Genomic DNA, 16775 nt, shown 5'->3' with positions numbered 1-16775 from the left:
ACAAACTCTCCTAGGGCTGATCCATGGTCTGGTTGTTGCTGCAGTGATGATGGTGGTTGTAATCTCTGTGGGACACCACCCCCCTGTGGTTGTAGCGCTCCTCCTCCACCTCCTCCTCCTCCTGCTCCTCAGGCAGGAGTCTGCGGCGAGGGTGGCCGTGGTCCCTAGCAGGCTGGATGTCCATGCCCACCCCCTGCTGCTGGGCCTGAGTATGATTGTGATGCTCTGTCCTGCGATGGTGGTGGTGGTGGTGGTGGTGTGTGTGCTGGGGTCTCTTTGGTTCAGTCCTCTGGGGCCTCTCATCCTCCTCAGCTTTCTGCTTCTGGTGTTGGGGTAGCTGCTGGTCAATGTGGTTCTCACGGGAATAGTTCCTCTTCGCTTCCGTCTTCTTCTTGCTTCTCTGTACATCCTGGGGCGAAAGTATACTATGTAATGTAACCTTACACACACACGCACACCACACCCAAGCGCACACACACACACAAACACACACACACACACACACACACACACACACACACACACACACACACACACACACACACACACACACACACACACACACACACACACAGCCTCACTTCACAACAAATAATGCTAACAACACTACAAATGGGGATGGCTCAGCTAGTAACCTTGCTACTAAAGAAAATGGCCACCACTGCAAAACAGTACTGTATACACCTTTTATGAGGTAAGATTTAAACCAAATACTAAGTTGACAGTCTTCTGTATTGATTCATCATATGGGGAGATTGATGGCGATAGTAGTGGATCTGGTCTCTAACTGACATATCGAAATGGAACAAACATCTTCTCAACATCATCCACTATAAACTAACCAATGGCTAATATGGTCTATCTTGTCACTGAACAATCGGCACTGGAGAGTACAAATTGTATTGTACTTCAATGTGTTGTATCTTACAATTGTAGCATGTTGAGTATGCAGTTTTCACTCAGTGAAAGTGTCGATGAAATGTATTCTTTTTGAGATTTTCAAAAGCTTGCAAATTTGCTTGAGAAGTTCAACTGTTCAACTGCTTACATTGCATAACGCAAGAGTTGCAACACAGTTTTTTTTTATTTATTTGATCTTACTAGGATAAAAACTATCCTAACTCTTGCTCTTCCTCTGTTCTGGTGAATCACATCCTCATAGGGCCTCTCTCACTTACTGCCTCTCCACTTCCCTTTTGGTAACCTCGACTCAGACTTTACACTTCCTCATTTCCATACGGCAGCTATAATATAAACACTGAATAGTGGAAAAGTACTATTTACAGTCAATCGAATGCTCTCTGTCTTATCATACGGGATGCAAGGTCACACAAGCCTGTGTCTATGCTGAGGTCACTATGATGCTGAAGGTTACAATGACTGTAAGCAAAGCAAAAAAGCTCAGTCTGAGAGACAAAACTGATTTTTGTTAGGAGCAGAATGACAAGAGGACCCCTGACCACAACAATTTACCTCACAAATGCATAATGTAGCTCATTAATCAAACATAATGAGATGACCCATCATTCCCACATCTTTCATTACTGTTGTTATTAAAAGACGACCCGTCTTTTTCCTAAGAAGACGACATGTCCTTTTCCTTATTCCTCCCACACGTGAATCATATATCAAGTCAAGTCAAGTCAGGTTTGATTTAAAGTGCATACTCACAAGGTCTCAACAAAATTAAAACAGAAGATACATAAACAACAAACTTATAGACAGTGGGTGGGGGGGGGGGGGGTTCAAGACAAGACAGGGGTGATGTAGTTCCTGGATCACCATTTGGGTCAGGGGGGCAGATCAGAAGTGGTTGGAACCTGGACCGGTGGAAGTGAGGGATACAGGGCTCATAGCCCCCCAACAGGGGCATAGTGAGAGAAGTGTAGAGTCAGTGGGAGTGTGAATGACAACACATGAATGATGAACACACAACTGTTCTGCTGCTAGTCAGAGCTAAGGATAAATAGGTGGGTTTTTAATCTAGATAAATTGAGACTGATTCTGATGAACATGGACTGGCAGGCTGTTCCAAAGGCTGTTGCCCTGCCCTATAGGAGAAAGACCTGCCCCAGCTGTATTCTTAGTAATTCTGGAAATGAGGAGAAGGCAGGAGTTGCGTAATCTGAGATTTCTGGTGGGTTTGTAGTGTATGAGCATGTCATTAAGACAGGGGGGGAGCCAGTGAAGTGAGATAAGTATTGGAGTGATGTGGTAACATTGGGCCTCATGCAGCAACATTCTCTTAAATGTCTCTTCTATTTTCTCTTAATTTTCCGTTAAGAGAAAAAATAAGAGAAGTCAACTCCAGATGCACCAAAAGTTCTTAACCATCCAAATCTGCTCTTACCCAGGTGTGCTGAATGATGAATCCCACTTGATCGTAAAATTCGTAACGTTTTCTCCGTAGGTAGTTTAGAGAAGAGCAAAAATAAGAAAAACATTGGTGAATCCCAGAAATCAATGGGTACTAACAAAATAAGAACAAATTGTGGATACGAACAAAAATTAGAGGAAATTTGATCGTATATCGCTTCCCGCATGAGGCCCATTTTTTGCTTCTTGTTAGGAGCCTTGCAGCCGCATTGTGAACACGTTGGAGAGATTTGATACAGGTCGCGGTAGCACCAAATAATAGTGCATTACAGTCATGCAGGCGTAATGTAATGAAAGCATGGATCAATTTTTCACCATTTGTAAATGAGAGTAAAGAAGAAAGCTGTTTTGGAAATGTTTGAGTATTGAAGGAGAGGTCTATAACATATGGTTTTGATGCAGTGGTACAGCCTTCTAGGTTTCTAGATGAATATGATGGTACATTACTGTGTTTCTTTGGGCCAAAAATCATAATTTCAGTTTTATCTGAATTTAAAAGGATAACATATATCTGTTTTTAAGGGACAATAATATGTGTTTTAAGGTTCAGGTCTGATGGAGGTTGTTGTAGTTATCTCAAATGTAATGAGGCAGTGTGATCTGTCAGCATATGATTTTGGGGGGAGACAGTCAAATCAGCTATTTCAATTTCACCACTTGATGATATCAAATCTAAGGTGTGATTAGGAGTAGGAGTTGATGAGGATATATATTGAGTAAGACCGATAGTCAATTATAGAAACAAATATTTACGAGTGGATCTTACGATTTATGAGTAGATCTGCCACGTTATATCACGTATCTGTGTATCAGTTACTAGAAAAGTGGAAGTGTGATAATGTGTCTAGTGCCTCACCCACACGCAGATCAGTGTTGAAATCCTTAAATAACACCCATTCATGGAAGAAGGAAAAAAACAACATGTGACAGGATATTTCTTAGATACTAAATAGTGCAGTAGATGCCATGACCTTACACTCTGGTCCTGGTCCTCTGCCAGCAGTGTAAGGACAGTGTCCGTTAATGTCAATCAGATTCCTGCTAGGACAATGCTAACCATCAAGAAAACAGTAGCTGTCATTCTGCTCTTCATGCAAACCTCCCAGTGTTCGTCTCTATCAGGTACTGTATGTTCCCATAGCAACTGACGGTAATCATATACCTGTATATGATTCCCCTCAGCAGGGAACCAATTGATTGGTCTGAGATTTAGAGGGAACCAGAAGTAGAATGGATAAAAGGACCACTGCATATTCACTGTACTGTAGAGCATTTCCATCAGTTGTTGTAACCACCCTCTCTTTCTCTATAGATGCCATGTTTAGTCTCTACAATGCAGACCAGGGCAAAACTGTTCATGTCGGGAGACCCAATGGACCTTCAATGGAGAGTGTTACATCGATCGACAATAATGATCCCCTGATCTCGATGCGCTGGGTATCTCAAGGAAGACTCTTCTCCCCAGTCCAGAAGAAGTGCATCAGTGTCCAGGGAAAAAGTGAGGGTAGTGTACTGTTGTGGTACGATTGCAATGAGAAGAGTGACCTCCAACAGTGGGAATGCAAGAATCAAACGCTGCTTGCACTCAAAGGCCAAGACCTGTACATACGCATTAATGACAATGCTAAGCTAGTGTTGTCCAAAGACACGGGACCCAGGAGCCGGTTCACAGTTAAGGGTACAACGGACGGCGCCTGCTCAAGAAGACACAGAGGTACAGTATGCAGAGAATGGGCTCACCTCATCATTTTAAATATGACTGATAGCCTTTCAGCTATTGTGCAGATTCTGTCCAAAAAGTGTGAAGTGGCCAAAGTACATTTACATTTTACATTTATGGCATTTAGCAGACGCCTTTATCCAAAGCGACTTACAACAAATACATTTGTTTCAGTAAGTGAATCACCTATCCATCAGTCATCATAAGATGAAGTAATCAATGCTCAGACCAGGGGTCATTGGCAGCCACAATGCTTTATTAACAGGATAGACTAAAGTAGACTAAAATTGGTTAAATACAAGTTAAATAAAATATAATAGATATACATTAAATTATAGTGAAAAATATTAATGTATCAGGATACTGTTTTAGTTCAGATTAAATCCCTCATTCAAATCTAGTCTACCAGAAATTGGGATTTAAGTTGGAACAAAAAGCTATTCAAATGCATCCTGACCTCACTGTCTTTCCTGGTTGCTTCTAGAAATATTTACCATTGATGGCAATGCATACGGCCAGCCTTGCCAGTTTCCCTTCTTGTACAAGAACCGCTGGTATGGAGACTGCACCTCCATCGACCTTGAGTCCCCTACCAGACGTACCTGGTGTGCAACCGAAACAGACTATCATGTGAATGACCTCTGGGGGTACTGTCCAAACAAATGTGAGTATACAATAAGAGAGAGAGTAAGTCTGACAAAAGCTAAAGTTTATAACTGTTTTAATGTCAATTCAGGAGGTGATAACTATTCCATAGATAAGTAGAGAATGTTGTCAAAAAACGTATGGGCGTTAGTGGCTGTTGGAATGAACCTTTTTGATATTCATATTCTATGACTCAATCTCTATTTGTTCCCTTGTTTCTTTGGTTGTTTTCAAATTGTGCTCATCCAATAATGCTTTCTGTACAGCTTTTTATGTCGGTTAAGATAGAGCCATAATCCATAATTTGTGATGTTGTTTTTAAATATATACATCTATGTTTTATATTGCTGTATCTCACCCCTTTACAGTCACTGAGAACTGGAATAAAAATCCTGTGACAAAGGTATTTTACCAGTTCAACTCCCATTCTGCCCTGACCTGGCACCAAGCCCGGACCAGCTGCCAAGAGCAAGGCAGTGACCTCCTTAGCATCACTGAGCCCCATGAGCAGGCTTACATTACAGGTAGTGCCCCCTGGTGGCTGCGACAAACTTGATCCTGCACGGCAGTCTTAACAGTAAGAATGATCTCAACCTTAGTTAGACTCAAAATGATTTCCTCCATATTTTTCTTTTTCTCTCCTTCTCTCTCTCTCTCTCACACACACACACACACACACACACACACACACACACACACAAAAAAAGGTGTTTTGAGCAGCGAGCACTTACAGTTGTGGATAGGTCTGAACATACTAGACCAGAACAGCGGATGGGAGTGGAGTGATGGGAAGCCTTTCTGTTACCTTCGATGGGATGCTGGTTAGTGTTCCCAACATGCTCCCACACCGTATAAAGTAATAAGCATCTGACTATGTACATGGTGTCATGAATGCTATTTCTCATTACTATCACTTATTACTATTGAGGTAGTACTTGTCCAGTTGTCCAGGCCCACTTACTGATGTTGTTTTCTGGCTTTAGCACATCCAGTCTCTGATCCTGGGCAGAAGTGTGGAGTCCTAAATTCTGCAGTGCAGTCCTACTGGCAAAGTTCACTCTGCTCTAAGAAGCTTGGATACATCTGTCAGAAGGGCAAGCCTGCACCAACTGTTCTTCCAGGTGAGAAAAGTGTATTCTATTAAATTCGCACATATATATCGCAGGACTTACTATATCATAGTACTATCTGATATGTGTTATTTAGGTATGAAGAGTACCTCAATTTTCATTTCAAACTTTCTCACCTTTTGATGGACAGCTGTGTCTGGCTTTTGTACGAGTCCATGGGTCCCCTATGCTGGCCAGTGCTACCTCCTTAAGCGTGCTAAGAAAAAATGGTCCGACGCACTGACAGAATGTCGCAAAGAGGAAGGCGACCTCGCGAGCATCCACAACATAGAGGAGCAAAGCTTTGTCATCTCCCAGCTGGGATACGGTGAGTGAAAGAATGAAGCTCTCCAGCCCATGTTTTAGACTTTACCACTTGAACTGATCATGAGGATGTTGCTGGAGTATATGATCTTTATCTTACAACATGACTGTATCAGTGGAGTTGTTCCGAGTCTGTGTCCTTGTTTCACCAATAGCAAAGGGAATATTAGGGTATGGATGAATACATATGGATGATGTTGTTGAGCAAGACGTCCATTTCTGAAAAAGACATTGAAGGACGATTGAGATGGGTACACTATATTGATGACATTCTCTTGTGCTTGTTCCTGCTCTGCAGCATCCACTGATGAGTTGTGGATCGGACTGAGTGACCAGAAGACCAGCCTGCTGTTTGAATGGAGCGACCACTCCAGCGTCACCTTCTCCAGGTGGCAGGTTGGGATGCCCACCCACGCCAACAGGCCGAAAGAGGACTGTATCCTCATCAGGGGAGAGGTATAGACAAACCCTGTTTCCATCTCATCCACACATTCCACATCATCAGCTGACAGTGTCCTTGTTGCTTTCCCTAAGCTAGACAACTTTCCGTTGCAGGAGGGGAAGTGGGCTAGCCAAGTGTGTGAGAACAAGTATGGGTTTGTCTGCAAGAAGAAGGCTGCCTCCAAACCCTCTGGAGATCAAGTGGAAACCAACCCAGGATGCAAACCTGTGAGTATAGTTTGCAAGCCTATAATATTTAATCCAAGTCCCTGGTGTTTTGTTTGGTTCAGTTTTAGAACAAACACCGGAAGTGATTATTGCATCTTGTTTGTTTGTTTTTCACTCAAGGGTTGGAACAGGTACGGTTCCTATTGCTACCTTGTGGGATCAGAGACAAAGACTTGGAACGAAGCTAAAGATACATGCAACAGCTCAGGCTACTACTTGGCTGATGTTTCAAACAGGTAAGGGAGAAACAGTGACTATATTTTTTATTATTGCTGTAAAATACTTTATACCCAATGTTTTCTTTACCACTCTGAATGAGAGAAATTCCCCTCACCAGTGTAAAACTGAAGGTTTCCATTTGTTTTTTTGTGAATGTTTCCAGAGTGGATAATGCATTCCTCATCAGCTTGGTCGGGGTGAGGCCAGAGAAGTACTTCTGGATTGGGCTTTCTAACCAGAATAATTTTGACCACTTTGTTTGGACAAACACAAACAGAGTGAAATTTGTTCAATGGAATGCAGAAATGCCAGGTGTGGGATAAGAATTATATGACTAACGTATCCCTTACTGTACAACAACAAAAAACAACCTTGATTGATTGACGTGATAGTTTTATCCTTATTTGAAATTCCTCTTTTCATCCAAAACAACACAAGGCAACAGACAAGGTTGTGTCGCCATGAGAACTGGGACTTCAGCTGGATTATGGGATATTCTGAGCTGCACCAATAAGGAGAAGTATATCTGCAAGCAGCTGGCGGAAGGGGTGGTTGTGACCCCAGCCCCGATCACCCCAGCCTCTACCAACTGCCATGAGGGCTGGAAACCTGTGAGCCTTAAAAACTACTGCTACAAGGTAGAAACAACCACAGCATATGACATATTGTTGTTACAGTCTAAAATACTTAAGTTGCAAGAGTCAGAGTGAAACATGCATCAGAAATGATAGTATACAGCAGTATGTTATAGACATGTCAGTAAGACATGAACTTTGAGTGGTTAACTTTGAGTGGCTACGCCCAGGGAATGTCATTCCTTGACCACCACAGGTACATATGTCATAAAAATCGAATGCTATGCATCTGAAAATTCATTGCTGTAGCTGCATTGTTTATTTGCATGTACTCCTTCAGTTTGCCTTTAATCCATACCTCTCTTTCCTGTCCCAGTTCTTCACAGGGCCCCGGTCGGGTGAAAAGACCTGGTTCGAAGCTCTGGACTATTGCAGGGCAATTGGGGGAGACCTGCTCAGCATTCACAGTATTGATGCCATACATGAAAGGTAAAGCACATTAATGTAGACAAAGTTATACTGCAAGAAGATGTAAGGTGTTTGTTACATTGCATTTGATACTGAATATAGTAGGGTTGAAAATGACACCGTTTCCACAGTCTCGTTTATTGGTCTCAAGAGTCAGAATACTCTGACTGACAACTAGATGGAGCAAGAGCCCCACTGGTAACTCACAAGCTATGGTACATTACTTCTGTACGCCTGTTCAATTTCTCTTGGATGATATTACACTTATTCATATCATTTTGAATCATTCAGGTCTGGCAAATCCTGGATTGGTCTCAGTGCCCAGGATCCCAACAGTGGCTACGTATGGAGTGACGGATCACCGGTGAGTCACATTGAAATACCAATTCATTTTTGCTTTTACTAAAAAGGTATGCGTTTTCATTTTAGGTGCAGTTCAGTTATCATAAGATGTCTTTTGTTGGCACACAAACCAACAACTTGTGTTCATGTTACTAAATACTTTAGCTGCCACCCTACTCAAAAAATCCTAGTGGATTGCAATAATAACAAAATAATATTACCTATTGGGTTTGATCCTATATACAAGGAGAAATCAATCAAACCTTATTTGTCAGGTGAACTGGTGAACAAGCAGTTTTACTTGCTTTCAAATGTAAACAAAATCCAAAATCTGATAGACATTTACTATTGATAGACAGTAGACACCTCCCTCCATTCAAATACATGAACTAGATAGGCTAAAGACAGATAGGCTAACTGCTGGTGGAATGAGCTTCCCACTACGGTCAGGACTGCAGAGTCACTTCCGATCTTCCGCCGTAGATTGAAAACCCATCTCTTCAAACTACATCTTAACAGTTCCTCCTAAAGACCGCTTCACCCTCACTACCCCCCCCTATACTAACCCTAACCCCGAGACCTCTTCTCCCCTGGGTTTTCTTCAGGTGTCTTATCAACACTGGGTTGACGGAGAACCCAACGTTCGATTTATGGATTCACGTTGCGTTGAAATCAGCCAGTATAGAACGTTTGATGTTGAAGGATCTTGGGAGGTCGACCACTGTGAGAGCCACAATGATTGGTTGTGCCAGATCCGTAAAGGTACAGTATGATCTATGAGGGCTGCCTGCCTTCTGTTGCTTTTGTCTGGGTCACAGGTGGACATGACACTAACATCTAATTAAAGTCTATAGTGTATAATCGGCACTTTATAGGCTACTGCCATGTTTGTGTTACTCGTATGTGTAACATTTTGTTATGAGGCTTCAGAGTAACAGTATAATAGTGACTTTGTAATTGCATTGCTAGGGTTTCTACTGATTCTCAGCACAGTGTATAACAGTTAGTAAATTGTGTTACATTGTACTGCACTTACACAAGCTACACAAATTACACTGTGTAATGTAAGGGACTTCCAAAATGACGAAACCGAATTGGGCCGTCTATGGGGATGCTTAGCTATATTTTGTTTTGAAAATACACACATGCCTTGGAGTTTGATTTTCCACAGTGTTGTTTTCTAGAGAGGTAGGTTTGATTGAACCTTCCCCTGAGTGTGTTTGTGTTCATTCTCCTTGACTGTGCACCTGCAGGAAAGACACCGAACCCCCCTCCCAATGACACTGTCTCTGGTAAGTCACCGGAAGACCAGGGGAGTCTGGTGGAGGTAGACATTTGAGGACGGGCTCACTGTAATGCATGGAATGGAATTAAGAATGGTGTGTTTGGTACTATTCCTCATTTCGTTCTATGCATAACAATAAGCCCGTCCTCAGATTTCAGCCTCCACCAGCCTCCTCTTCTGAAGATCCAACACAGATGTTCCACTGACACACACAGACATTCAGAACACTGTGTTTTTAACCTTCTAACCCTCTATGATTGTGGCAATTCACTTTACTTTTTGATTAACACAAGATACAGTAACAGTAAGGACATATGAACACTAATTGACAGGCAACAAAAAGATACCACTCCATCCAAAAAATACAAAAGAAAATGTGCATGAAAATTACATAAACATTACGATTGTTTTATTGGTCTGTTACATACATTACGTACTGTAGCACCTAAACCTTTTCCCTCATACATGGACTACGCTATCTTCTATCTGTTTCCAAAGTATACACAGTAATGTCAGGCACTTATGTAAAGTATTTTCTATCCTCTTACAGCCTACAATGTGACTGCGGATGGTTGGATGGAGTACAAAGGCAATCAGTATTATATCAATGAAGAACCTCTGGCCATGGAGGAGGCCAGACACTACTGTCAGCAGAGGCATGGTGACCTGTTAGTTATGAATGGAGAAGATGAAATCTTTGTTAAGAAACAGGTATTAAACCACAATCCTCTGCCGCGTCCTCAAAGTCATATATAGAGATTCTTTTATGACTTTCGTTTAATGTTTTTTATTTTTTTTATTTTTTTTTTAGACATGGCAGATACATGGACGTTTTTACATTGGGCTAATAGTTGATCTTGATGGGTCACTCACGTAAGTTTATGAGTATTTGACAATAAATCTCCCTCTTATTAGACTGTAGTGTTCCTCACCAATGAAAATGAGCCTCTGCTACTAGTTTCAACAGATTTCAAAGTGCTTGGGGATGTAGACAGAGTTTCTAGTGAAACTGAGTGGGTTGTGTCGTGCCTAGGTGGATAGATGGCTCCCCAGCGGCGTTTGAGAGATGGGAGATAGAGCAACCTGACTTCAAGAACAATGACGAGAACTGTGTGTTAATGAACAACGAAGGTGAGTGAAATGAAATGAGCTGAGATTTGTTGATTTATAATTTTTCAAAAGAGAGAAATGATTCCAAACATCATATAGCAGTATTCCAACCTTTATTTATCTGGATGAGTTTAATTAAAACTTACATGTTACATATATGACATTGTCTTTGAAAGATGGTTTTGATTAAAGTGTTTAATTTCAGCCTGATATCTTAAATGTTTGTAGGGTTCTGGTCAAATGTCAACTGTGGGATTCAGTCAGATTCCATCTGCAAAAGGAGTGGGTCACCTATCACCAACAGCACTGTGGCCCCCACTGTGCCCCCCAAAGGTGGCTGTCCACCCGACTGGATCAAATTTGAATCAAAGGTCAGAGGTCACAGATCCTCTAAATGCAGTGGGTGAGGGTGTAGTGCTGTAGGCCAACCTCAGTAATGTGGTCGCCAATCTTGACGTCATTTCTCATGTCCAACAGAGCTTTTCATCCATGACTGAACAAGCTCGATCGGGTTCCGCTAAGGGAACTATTCTAGTTTGTGTATTTCTTAGGATTTGGAAATGAACATACTCTTTGTTGCCTATAGTGTTACAGGCTCATTGAAGCACACCAGGACACATGGCGTGAGGCTAAATCACAGTGCATACGGATGGGAGGAAACCTAGCATCAATTGTCAGCAGACGAGCGCAAGGTTTGTGAGATTCCTTTAACCCTAATGAATGCTCATCATGTCATCAATCAATTGATTGGCCACGATCACAGAGTTCAGCACTATAACTGAACCCTAAAACGAATCAACTAAAATATCACATCCATGTACAAAACTAACAACTTATTCCTGACCAAACCTCTCTACTATGGATTATAGTATTTTTGATAGCCATGATGACCAAGATGGCTGGTATTACTACAGACCTGTGGATTGGCTTGAATGCCATAGGCCGACATCGATTCCTATGGACCGATGGGCGACCACTGCACTATAACAACTGGGCTCGATCGGGCGTAAGTTTACTGAAAATGTGAGGGGGACAATAATCAATTCAGAATCCAAAATTTGGCGAAGGGTCTGTGAGTCCTCTCCCAGCTTAATTTGACCTTCTGAAAGCACATTTCGTGCAAATCTACACCAGTAGTTTTCCACACTTTTGGGACTATTTGTTGGACTATTCCATTGGTTCCATTGTGTCGGGCAACTCAATCAATGCAGCTAAGTATGTGAAATGATTTCAAAGTCTATTTGAACCTGGTCTGTTCTGGTCTGTATGTGTGGATTTTACTCATAAACTGCTGTTTACTTTGTGTTTTCTTTCAAATTCTAGTACAGAGAATACCTGTATGGGATAGAGGTAATGTGCATTAATACTTGAGGCAGCTGAATTAATACAGTCAATGCATGCACTATATTTTCATACCACTGTCTGAGATTATGTTGATGCAAGGTTATCTTGATGATAATGATGATAGTAATGTCAATGATCATTATAATGATCATCATCATCCTCAACATAACATATATCTTACATTTTATTCAAAGACACTAATATATCAGAGCACAAGGCCATCATGAATATCTTTTTGATTGATTAGGTTTTCTCTCACCGTTACCTTTCCCTTTATCAGGAGCAGTGTGCTGTGATCGACAGCAGTCCATCTAATTTTGGAAAATGGATGTCAAAGTCCTGCAACGACACCAATGGATACATCTGTCTGCGGAATGTTGGTGAGCAGACCTCCGCCTTGACCAACAGGACACATGCAAACTGCCTAGCAGGGATGTGTTATTTTCCTAAACCCTCACTCCTTTTTCACTTGCATTTTGCTGTAGTCATATTTCCTTTCCACAACCTTGATGCTAACTGCAATTCTATTCTGACTCTGCATCGCCATTCCCCAGATCCATTAATCCGTGTCCCGGCACCAACAGAGTTTCCTAAAGCCTACGTTAAGGTGGGCAATGACTCCATCAAGGTGACGACACAGAAAATGAGCTGGAATGATGCCAAGGTGCACTGTGAGAAAGATGACGCTCACCTGGCTAGCATTACGGATGATCGGTCCGAGGCTTACATCGAGCTGCAGGGTCTGAAGCTCAAGGCGCCTTTGTGGATTGGTCTCAATAGAATAGAGGTACAGTACTGCAATGTTACTTCTTCAAGCTCAACAGTTGACTGGAGTGTGCAGGTTTTCCTCCAGTGTTAGTTGGTCATTGCAGTCTTCTCTGCCTCCGACTAACCATGTGGCCTCATCTAGTATATGGTAGACCTTTTTTTAGTATTTAATGCATATAGCTTGCAAGCACACCATTCCCCCTCTTCTATTGTCTTAAGACCATGCACACTATATTTGAACCTCAATGGGGCTTTTTGCAGAGTAACATCTATTTCGTTCCTTCCTTATCAGACTAATGGCTACTTCAGATGGATTGATGGCTGGCGTATGAGCGTGGTCCATTGGGCCAGTGATGAGCCGAGCCGAGATCGCCCCTGTGTGTACCTGGATGTGGATGCCAAATGGAAGACAGCTTTCTGCAATAGCACTTTCAGCAGTGTGTGTAAGCAGTCCACAGGTGAGATATCAGACAGATGATGCAAGCTATTGTATCAGATGTCTCTGCCTACACAAAGTGTTTACATGAGCAAGAATTACCATTTATTATGGGCATCCCAATGAGGTGGTTTTCAGAAGGGTTCATATTCAGAAGTCATGGATGATTATTTGCATTTTGAGGCACAAATTCGGTCAAACCTTGACCAAGTCCAATTTATGGAGATGTATTTATTATATATATCTATATCTATATCTATATAGATATAGATATATATTGCCATGCTTTAAATTTCATATCCCGAAATCACATCAAAGTAATTTTAATCAAGTGATTCAAGTGTTTTTTCAGAGACTTGGGATGATTTTGTCATGACATTTAAAACATGCTAATTATCTGGTACATTTACTTCCATTGGTTTTGGGGGATCTCAAATCTCAATCACTCACACCCACAGCCTTGCCACCGATTCCACCGGTCCAGTACCCCGGAGAGTGCCCTGACGATGAGGAGGATGAGAGGTTTAACCAGCGTATCTTCTGGGTTCCCTATAAGGGTCACTGTTACACCTTCATGACACGTGAAATAGAGTGGGCTGACGCTGCAACTAGCTGCGTAAGAAAAGGTAGGAGTGACCTCTAGCTCCTCTTCTTGGTAGGAGTGACCTCTAGCTCCTCTTCTTGGTAGGAGTGACCTCTCTGTCCTCTTCTTGGTAGGAGTGACCTCTCTGTCCTCTTCTTGGTAGGAGTGACCTCTAGCTCCTCTTCTTGGTAGGAGTGACCTCTCGGTCCTCTTCTTGGTAGGAGTGACCTCTAGCTCCTCTTCTTGGTAGGAGTGACCTCTCGGTCCTCTTCTTGGTAGGAGTGACCTCTAGCTCCTCTTCTTGGTAGGAGTGACCTCTAGCTCCTCTTCTTGGTAGGAGTGACCTCTAGCTCCTCTTCTTGGTAGGAGTGACCTCTAGCTCCTCTTCTTGGTAGGAGTGACCTCTAGCTCCTCTTCTTGGTAGGAGTGACCTCTAGCTCCTCTTCTTGGTAGGAGTGACCTCTAGCTCCTCTTCTTGGTAGGAGTGACCTCTAGCTCCTCTTCTTGGTAGGAGTGACCTCTCGGTCCTCTTCTTGGTAGGAGTGACCTCTAGCTCCTCTTCTTGGTAGGAGTGACCTCTAGCTCCTCTTCTTGGTAGGAGTGACCTCTAGCTCCTCTTCTTGGTAGGAGTGACCTCTCGGTCCTCTTCTTGGTAGGAGTGACCTCTAGCTCCTCTTCTTGGTAGGAGTGACCTCTCGGTCCTCTTCTTGGTAGGAGTGACCTCTCGGTCCTCTTCTTGGTAGGAGTGACCTCTAGCTCCTCTTCTTGGTAGGAGTGACCTCTCGGTCCTCTTCTTGGTAGGAGTGACCTCTCGGTCCTCTTCTTGGTAGGAGTGACCTCTCGGTCCTCTTCTTGGTAGGAGTGACCTCTAGCTCCTCTTCTTGGTAGGAGTGACCTCTCGGTCCTCTTCTTGGTAGGAGTGACCTCTCGGTCCTCTTCTTGGTAGGAGTGACCTCTAGCTCCTCTTCTTGGTAGGAGTGACCTCTAGCTCCTCTTCTTGGTAGGAGTGACCTCTCTGTCCTCTTCTTGGTAGGAGTGACCTCTAGGTCCTCTTGTATTTAATGTAATACATTTTTGTTTTATAAGCATTAACAATAATAACAATGAACAAGAACGAACGAATGAACACAACTGTTTTGTTTAGGGGCGACTCTGGCCAGCATTGAGGATCCCATGGAGTTAGCCTTCATCATGAGGAACCTGGAGATGCTTAAAGATAGTCACTATTCCTTCTGGATAGGTCTATACAGAACACACCAAGGTACCACCATTTGCCTCCCGTATACAGACATAATGTAACAATAACTGTCATCTCATACGGGTGAAAAGTAACAGAAAAGTGCCTTTTCCTCCTCCAGGGCAGTGGCTTTGGTTTGACAAAACAGTGTTAGATTACACTAACTGGAGTGATGGGGAACCTACTGGGGGTGAAGGTGGCAACTATGCAGCGGTGTACTCTGCTGATGGTACTTGGAACACAGCCAACGACTGGCGGGACAACGGTTACATCTGCAAAACACCTAAAGGTGAGATTAGACCACTACAGGGGTTGGATTGACTAGTGAAGTAAGTTGTCTTTATTTATTTGAGTTTATTTTCAATGAAGAACATGAGGGTTAGTGATTGATCAGTTTGAGGCAATAGACATGATTTAAATATATGTTTTCCTTTCTACCTGTAGTGATTGAACGACATTCATTCCCAACACAAGGTAAGTTGTTTTGTTGATCTACGGTACTACACAAAAACAGAAATCAACATGAAACAATAATCATAAAGCAGTGAATTACATACGGGAAACTGCTAAAATCGTTTATTGGCCTTGTTAAACATCAAGACTCATTATTTACTAACCGACTCATTTAATTGCAAATTGTTCTATGAATGAATGATGAACACAGTGAATGTGTGTTACCATGGTAATTGATAGCCAATATGTTTTTGCTGTCCTGTAGTATCTGCGAAACAGGAGGCTCACCGGCGCGTCAACGCTGGCGTGGCTGTAGTGGTCGTCCTTGTCATCGTTTTAGTTTTGGGACTCACAGCTTTTGTTCTCTACAAGAGATTTGGCAGTCGAATGCCCACCTTTAGCCACCTCCTGTATTTCAACTCTGAGCCCCCCCAGTCGGACATTGTAGACTACACCAATAAACTAATCAAGAACATGCAGCTGGACACCTGAAGGGCCTCTTACAAATGTGTTCATAATAGGTGATTGTTGAAGAACTACGCAAATATTTGTCAATCTGCTTGTAGCAAAAGGTAGGATGTATCACTGTTGGGCTTTGAATGAAATACAATGTGTTAATATTTAGAATGATTTTCCAATACAATAATTACTCTGAATTTTGATGGAATGTAGATTTCACGTTAATGCATACTGTGTCAGTGACATTGAATGTTCATTATTTACTGTGGAAGTAAAACGAGTTGTGTGGAGCCAAAATAGACTGTTTATTGTGGCGTACTGTATCATCACTTTGTTTATAATGTAATCCACAGAAGGAAACTGTATCCCAAAGATTTTCATATCATGTCAATAATCACATTCATCGATTTCTTTTCAGTTGTACACATATAGCTAATGTAATGAAGATTATGTAATGAATGTTCCTCATGAAATGTGGAAAGATGATTTTTTTTAAATTAAACACATGAATACAATACGTTTTTTTGCATATTAACTTGTTATTGTCCTAGTTATTAGGGGGTGGTTCTCATTTTAATTCATCCTTGTTTTGTTTTTTGAAAACTGGTGGTGGTAGTAGTATTGAATGAGTTTATCATCAAGAAAAAAAAGAA

At 42.1% G+C, this 16775-nt stretch overlaps 1 protein-coding gene across 1 annotated transcript; it reads left to right on the top strand.

The window, feature by feature from the left end:
* Positions 1-3460: 3460 nt before the first annotated feature.
* Positions 3461-16200, top strand: LOC310819193 (macrophage mannose receptor 1-like). Its single transcript, XM_083690437.1, has 29 exons — positions 3461-3498; positions 3689-4090; positions 4581-4694; positions 5110-5265; positions 5725-5862; positions 6002-6178; positions 6473-6630; positions 6730-6843; positions 6964-7079; positions 7226-7374; positions 7501-7700; positions 8014-8126; positions 8397-8469; positions 9053-9209; positions 9701-9739; positions 10283-10443; positions 10544-10605; positions 10766-10863; positions 11071-11213; positions 11429-11534; positions 11712-11848; positions 12467-12566; positions 12741-12973; positions 13247-13412; positions 13849-14016; positions 15118-15234; positions 15332-15499; positions 15655-15684; positions 15929-16200. The coding sequence occupies exons 1-29, from the start codon at positions 3468-3470 to the stop codon at positions 16153-16155; spliced, it is 4053 nt and encodes a 1350-aa protein (XP_083546563.1). The 5' UTR covers positions 3461-3467; the 3' UTR covers positions 16156-16200.
* Positions 16201-16775: the final 575 nt, after the last annotated feature.

This window comes from Argentina silus (genome assembly GCF_951799395.1).
Source record: "Argentina silus genome assembly, chromosome: 18".
In the NCBI taxonomy this organism is placed as follows: domain Eukaryota; kingdom Metazoa; phylum Chordata; class Actinopteri; order Argentiniformes; family Argentinidae; genus Argentina; species Argentina silus.
Note: the sequence above shows the minus strand (reverse complement) of the source record. Positions and strands in the feature narration are given on the sequence as shown.